At 33.3% G+C, this 7,446-nt stretch overlaps 2 protein-coding genes across 2 annotated transcripts in view; one reads left to right on the top strand and one right to left on the bottom strand.

The window, feature by feature from the left end:
• LOC106477693 (triokinase/FMN cyclase-like) overlaps positions 1-5,222 on the bottom strand; it is a 51,111-nt gene extending 45,889 nt beyond the window's left edge. Inside the window, exon 1 of the mRNA XM_022381490.1 lies at positions 5,218-5,222. The gene's annotated coding sequence lies outside the window, so the exon portion shown is untranslated. The remainder of the gene's footprint in view (positions 1-5,217) is intronic.
• The window catches only part of LOC106477652 (RAC serine/threonine-protein kinase-like), a 42,002-nt gene continuing 38,212 nt past the window's right edge, over positions 3,657-7,446 (top strand). The window contains exon 1 of the mRNA XM_022381491.1: positions 3,657-3,686. Within this exon, the coding sequence (XP_022237199.1) occupies positions 3,657-3,686 (30 nt within the window). The remainder of the gene's footprint in view (positions 3,687-7,446) is intronic.

Here is a 7,446-nt window from a genome sequence, read left to right on the forward strand (position 1 = left end):
TCAGAAAATGTGGTGTCAATTTTGCTGAGATTTAGTTAAACGCAGCGTAAAGCGCAGGAAACATTTTGTAATATCGCACGGATTCAAACCCGGTTTGTCATCTCTGACATCCAGGGCTCTACTAGAGGGCCAACCCGCACTTCATTTTAATAGGTTAAAGAACTTTTTAGCATGAAAAAATTCTGACTTTTTTTGGTTAAAAAGTTTTTTAACATGTTGGTCATAATGAAGTTGATATGTCGTTCACTTAGATTCGTCAACATAGTCAACTAGAAATCTTCAAAATTTTGTAGTTCATTAAATGTTATCAGTTAAAGCATTGAATTTCCAAAGCATCACGCACTAATCAAGGTAATACAAGGTTGGTTTAACTATTTTAAATTGTACACACACAAATGTTATATACACTTTAGTAACCCACTTCGTTAAGATTTCACACATGAAGAAACATAAAAATTGCTTTAAAAAATGACATTTTGATATCATAAGAATTACAACCCGAATCTGTCCTTGCACATCAATAACAGATTCTACACGTGTTATTAATGCTGTTGTACCAAAAACAGATTAAGACTGAAGTGTAGCTCTTATGATACCAGTTTATAAACAGGTAATTAAAACGTACTTTACTTAAGAAGCATTACGAAAAACACCTTCAGACGAAGGCAGGGCACTTTACATATTTACATTATCACCTCTAGAAGACAACTTTTGTTGTTTTATCTCTTCGTTCTCGCTCATTCCTTCGTTATACCTAACTTCATTGCACTTATGTAATCCCTAATTTACAGTGGACGTTAGCTTGGTAAAAATGTTTTTATTTTTCGCTTGAAAGTACTCTTTAGAATAACTGTAACCACCTATAAAGTATTGCATTTCTTACATAGTACTATATCAGCGAGATGGTTTAGGTTTCTAAATCACCCTGATATTAACCAACATAAATACGAAAACATTGAACAAGTGGCTTATCTGAGAGTATTTTAAGTGTATGTGTGTGTTTTTGGTATAGCAAAGCCTCATCGGGCTATCAGCTGTGTCCACGGAGGGGAATCGAGCACCTGATTTTAGCGTTGTAAGTCCGAAGAATTATCGGGGACATCATTTTAAGGTCATGATATCTAATTTAACGTAGTCCTTGATCAGGATTTGAAAAATTAACATACATATATTTCGACAATCATAGCCTATAATATTTCCGTAAATTTGATGGAAATTTGCGTTGCTATAAAATGCTGGAAAAGGAAAGTTCCAATAGAATCATGTTATAATAATCGCTCTTCAACGTTCCTTCTCGCACGTCATAAGATTACACGAAGTTTGCTTTTGATTGAAGTTAACTGTTATCTTACCCATTTTGGCAAAATGATCTGGTTTAGCTCAATAATTTCATTGACGTTATAAACTAGCATGTAAAAATTATTTATTTTGCGTCTTTTTTATAGCATTTCATGAATATGTATTATGAAATGTTTCTAAAAAAGTGTTTCTTTCATCATTGGTAAAGTTTATAATTTTACCGTCACTTGCTTCACTGTGATTATGTTTTTTTTTATGAATAAGTTTAATAATATCGTATTGACCAGTAGTATTGCTAGCGTACAAAAATATAGCTAATAAAAAGGATGAAATGGTCTCATAGATTAATTTACTCTAATCCTGCCTAAAAGAAATTCAAGTACCATGGCTATTGAGGAATCCCTCTTGTTTGTATTCAGCGTTTAATTATGAAAATAGCATTTTACGTAATATGCAGTTTGCAACAATCATACTGGTCTTGATATTGTTATGAAACTAATATATTGGTGAGTATTATAAGATAACCCCATTAAGGAGCGGTTCCTATATTGTTACACCATACAATAACATCGTATAAAATTTAATATAGAGATGACAGAGATAAACCCAATAAGGAACAGTTCTTATATGACTATTGGCAGTATTATTCACTATTCTCTTACACAATCTCCCAGTGGCTCAGCGATAAATATACAGGTTTACGATACTGAAAATCATGTTTCGATACTCGTGGTGGGCAGAGCACAGATAGCCCATTGTGAAGTTTTGCGCTTAACAACAACAAACCAAAATAAACTAATCTTACACCTGAAAGACATTTTCTGTGTGCTTTTTATTTAAGCTACGGCATAGCGGCTCATAGAATGGCTCCGAGTTTGATTTTTTAAGTACAAACCTTTAGCTTATAGCTCTGTCATCTCTTAACCGATTTGAGATCTAATTACAGTTTTGGACTTAGGAAGTCAAACCCTTTTGATTGATGCATTTGACCACGCCCAAGGTCTCATGGACTAATTTACTCTAATCCTGCCTAAAAGAATTTCAATTTGAGGGTAGACTGGTAGAAATCCTGATGAGTAATAAAATCGAATAGGGTATATGCTCGCCCCACATTTTGTATAGCGTAGTAATATAGGAACTGCTCTTTAATGGGGTTATCATATAATACTCACCAGTATATCAGTTTTATAACAATATCAATGTATAACGTAGTAATATAGGAACTGCTCATTATTGGATTTATCTCAGTCATCATTATATTAGATCTTATGACGTTGCAATGAATATCTAAGAACTTAAGAGTGAAACCACGGAAATATGTATACCAGTTTGTCATTCACACTATATCTGCATTACCCATTGCTGATTAGGCCTTTCGTTCAATGCCAGGACGCGTCAAGCAGGCTGGGATACCACAAACACGCTAGTAGTTGAGATGTGCAAATTGCACAGTCACAAAAAATTACCTTTCAGACGTGATGTAAGTAATTTTTCTGCATTTCTACGTTAGATGAAATTCATGAGATTGCCACGAAGACTAACAACGTTTTACATCAATGTATTTTGTTGTTACGCGCAGGAACTAAACAATAGACTATCAGTGCCCACCGCTGGTATCGAAACCTGATTTTTAACGTTATTAAACCCACAAATTTATCACTGAGCCACCGGGGTCATTACGTCAGTAATTATATTAATTATTACTGATTAATAACTATAATAATTTATGCACTGTAAAATACTTATCTTATTTAATTCCTTCTGCTCTGCATTACAAATAGACGCATCCAAACAGATCGGTCCTCCGGTGGATCAGCAGTATATTTGTAAACACACAGTGCTAAAATCTGGGTTTATTTTCCTGAAGAAGAATAGTCAACTATTCGAAAGCGCTCGAGTTTTGGATCTCGTTTCAAAACATTACAATTTTTGTAGGTGATCCTGTGTGCTAACTTCTTAACCAGAATCTGGAGTTAGATTCCTTGCTATGGACAGAGCGCACGTAGCTCTGTGTGTAGCTTTGCGCTAAAAAACACAGAGATAAAATTTGCTTTCCAATTATTTAGTATCTCATATATTCAATGTTACTGGCAGTTTATTATTCAATAATTGCCATAGAAATTTAAATTTGCCTATACTGAACAAGTTGAATGAAAGCCTTGAACTCTGTGGAATATTTGGTAGTAAGAGTAAGAAAGTTTTAAACTTTCTGTATTATTGATTGGCAATTATTTTATCTTGATTAATTGATTGGTTGCTACATTCTAAAAATATATCGCTGTTCTAATTTAATTCACTAAACTCTAATATCTAAGCTTACTAAGATATTGAGAACGATGCTTTTGGCCGTGTAGAACATGGTCTTGATGTTCATACTTGGTCAAAAGGTGAGATTTGTCGTTTTGAAAGATAATGCATATACATAACATTGGTGGCATCTGCGCATTATCAAATACTCGTGTAGGATATAACTACACAATGAAATAACAACATCCATTAAATGACCTGTCGTAGTATCTTTACTATTTGATAACGTGTGTTTTTTTGTTTTGTTTTTTATAGGGCGTCTTTACTTACGTGCAAAAATAATGTTTTCAGTGTCACGTTTTTTTCTGGGAAAAGCGAATATTTTCGCAACACTGATAGCATTTATATATCCCGAAATTCTGGTATTACATTAGTTACATCGTAATCTCACATGTTTTAGAAACACAAGCTATTTTCGATTGACTATATACTTTCATAAAGAAAGTCAGTGAACTAAGCAGTTGTTTCTAAACTTCCCAATAGCTGGTCAAGTGGTCTTTAGCAAGGAACTTAGATCAAACATAAAAATAAACCCGGAAATGAATCTAGCTAATTAAATATACTTTTCTTACGTTCCGACTTATAAAGGTTAGAATGTATTGTTTCATCAGTTAGGTATCCTCGCTGTTAACGATATTTTCGACAGTAAACCCAATAATGTCTTACCAGGTTTGGCCAATTTAAGAGATTTAGGTTAGTCCTGAATTCATATACTAAGCTATGTGAGCAAAAAATTTTCTCCAATAAAAGTATAGCAATAAAAATCAAAAATAATAAATCAAGATATATTAAACATTCTATACTATGTCTGCAGACTTACAACGCTAGAAATCGGGTTTCGATAGCCGTGGTGGGCAGAGCACCGATAGCCCATTGTGTAGCTTTGTGCTTAACTACAAACAAACATTCTATGCCGTTTTTCAAAGTAACATTAAAGAACGAACAGTTACCTTACAAACGGAACACTCAAACACTAGATGTCAGTTAGAATTAGGGCACTGTCGTAGACTTAATATTCCTGGAACAACGTAACATCAGTATAAGCGTGTACAAGCAAACCTTTGCGCAATCCTCCATAACAACATTTTTCTTTCCATTAAAGTTAAGTGGAGCATACGACGCATTGTTTTGAGTCACAAATCCTCACACAAACAGATACTAAGAAAAAAAAACAGCTTCTTTCAACTATTCGAGCCAACTCAACACTGTGACGTGCGTAGCCGTTGAATGGATCAGTGAAAAAAGTCATCGGTTATAAATTAACGAGTAATATATTTAATTAACAATATAAGAAAACGAAATTCTGGTGTTTTTTTTATCGATATCAATATCATAGATAAAAACTGAATGCTTATTTTCGAAGTTCTAGGCTGAAAAACAAAGATTAAATAATAATAAAAAAAAAACAGTTCCCAAACAAGATAATAAAAAACTAAGCTATGGAAAAAATTAGCTTTCATAGAAGTCTGTACCTTCTTCAAGAGGTAATGATTAAAAGTGAATTTCGTTTTCTCAAAATAAATTATCTATCAGCCTGTTTACAAGAAAACGAACTAGTATAAGTTCATACTACTATACTGTAAAATACACTGGACGAGGGTGTTTTATGACTGGTTTTCTTCCAATTTTATGTACAATATTCAAAATCCCGATTATTCCTTAATAGTTTAATGCAGTGTATTATACATTTATATTACTATGTTGGTAGGTTATGATGCAAACCTACCATTGCATGACTTGGAGTTTGAACGCTGTCCATTTTTTTTTAAACTCCTTATTTTGACTTCTTTTAATATATGTTTTACATCAATTTATAATTGCTTAAACCAAATTACCTAATGAAACAATATTTTATTGTCATATTTAGCTTGCGATGTGAAAATTGGGACAGAAAATGAAAAATTAAACGTTTTAACTACAACCCAAGCATAACATTTACAATTATTTTGCAATATACGGTTAACGCTATTTTTTTTTTTTTAACGAAAAACAGCACTAAAAGAGGTGCAGTATTTAATGACTTTAAATTTTTTGTTGGTTTTAGGATATTTGCGCAAAGCTACTCAAGTGCTACCTGCGCTATCCGTCCCTAATGTTTAACCAATACTAGATGGAAGCTACTTCAAAGAAATAGTAAATTTGTCCTCACTTTTACAACGCACCCAAGTCCGCAAACATTTCGCTCCGCACATTGGATACGTGAGTGCATTGTAAAAGTGAGGACAAACTTGGGTGCGTTGTAAAAGTGAGGACAACAACGGGAGGCGGACCAGGGGCCCTCGCTTTCACAGTCTGACACTCTAACAGCTTGATCTCGCCAGGCGCAAAATGTAAAGATAAATATTTGTGTATATGCTTCACTTAATGACTTAATATGTAAGAAAAACATATTCATATACTACGAACGTTTAATTAAAGTAAAAAGTAATTAACGCAGGTCGTGTATATACATATAATTGTATGTTGATATATATTTCCTATTGAACAAAACAAATGTGTTATTGAAATTTTAAAGGAAAATGCCAAATAGCCTTGGAAGTGTTTTTCATGATCAGTGACGAGTAAAGAGACGGCGTGGTTGGTGCTTTCAAGCGTAAGAATTTTGCTTGTTTACGTCATGAGTTCATATGCTACGTTTGTTCCCAGTCTACCACTTGTTATTCAGTCAAGATGCTTTTATATGCTTCTATCTAGACAGTTGTTTACTGCAGAGTTAAACCTAAAATAATAACGAAATTATTATACACGACAATTCACGTTTACGATGAACTCACGGGTTCCCGGATGTCACTCACCAAGCTCGGGTTTGCTTATCGATTCTACATCCATGTTACACAGCAAGTATTACAATATAAAAACTGTTGAATGCAGATTTAAACGAACACGTGTTTATCATATGGAATAATTGACACTCACGTTTAGTTTATAAATGTATACATTTAACGAAACGTATTCGAAAGTGCGAAGAGTTTTCGTGAATTAAGGGACGACAGAAAATAGCGAATCGGCTTGAGAGCGAAAGTATTTTGCTTATTTAATACTTTAATATATAAAATAAACACATTTAAGGTACCGTCACGTGTAATACAAATAGTTAAAACGTAGGTTATTCGATAGTATGATAATTATAATTATATAATCTATCACTTCCGCAGATTGATTGGTTCGTGCCAATAAATAAACAGTTACATGTTATAGGGTAGGGTGCCAGGTAACTCATTCGTTTATTTGTAGTTAAGCACAAAGCTACACAATGGACTATCTATGTTATGTCCACCACAGGTATCGAAATCTGGTTTCTAGCGCTTTAAGTCCAAAGTCTTATCGCTGTGTTACTGAGAGGCGGCCAGGTAACTATAGGGTGATCGGAGTGTTGTAAAATGTTGATACATATGAATGTACTCTATATTATCTGTAGAATCTCCCTGCAGAAAGTGTGCACATGTATGAAATTAAGCCCTAACATGACTTATGCCAAATCGCGCATTATCCAACATCAACATTGGCTAAAGTGAATACAATATTTCGCTTCTTTTTTGTTTTTATCAACAAAATTGTAAGTAAATCTTATAAATGTATAATATATGTTAGTATAAACATACACAGTTAATTATTCATGAATTTAAATAGTTAAACAGGTGTTTATTAAAATAGTATATATATATTAATTTAGAGGACAGTTTAACACAAAATGCAATATTATATAGGACTAACTATCATTCAAGGCTGAACTTAGCTTATATATTCTGATTAATTTGCCAATAATTCATTAATATTGTTACGTCTCCGTTTGTTAATTAACTTCCCGTAACTTCGTTCCGACGAAACTTTAGCGACACA

This window comes from Limulus polyphemus, unplaced genomic scaffold (genome assembly GCF_000517525.1).
Source record: "Limulus polyphemus unplaced genomic scaffold, Limulus_polyphemus-2.1.2 Scaffold168, whole genome shotgun sequence".
Taxonomy (NCBI): domain Eukaryota; kingdom Metazoa; phylum Arthropoda; class Merostomata; order Xiphosura; family Limulidae; genus Limulus; species Limulus polyphemus.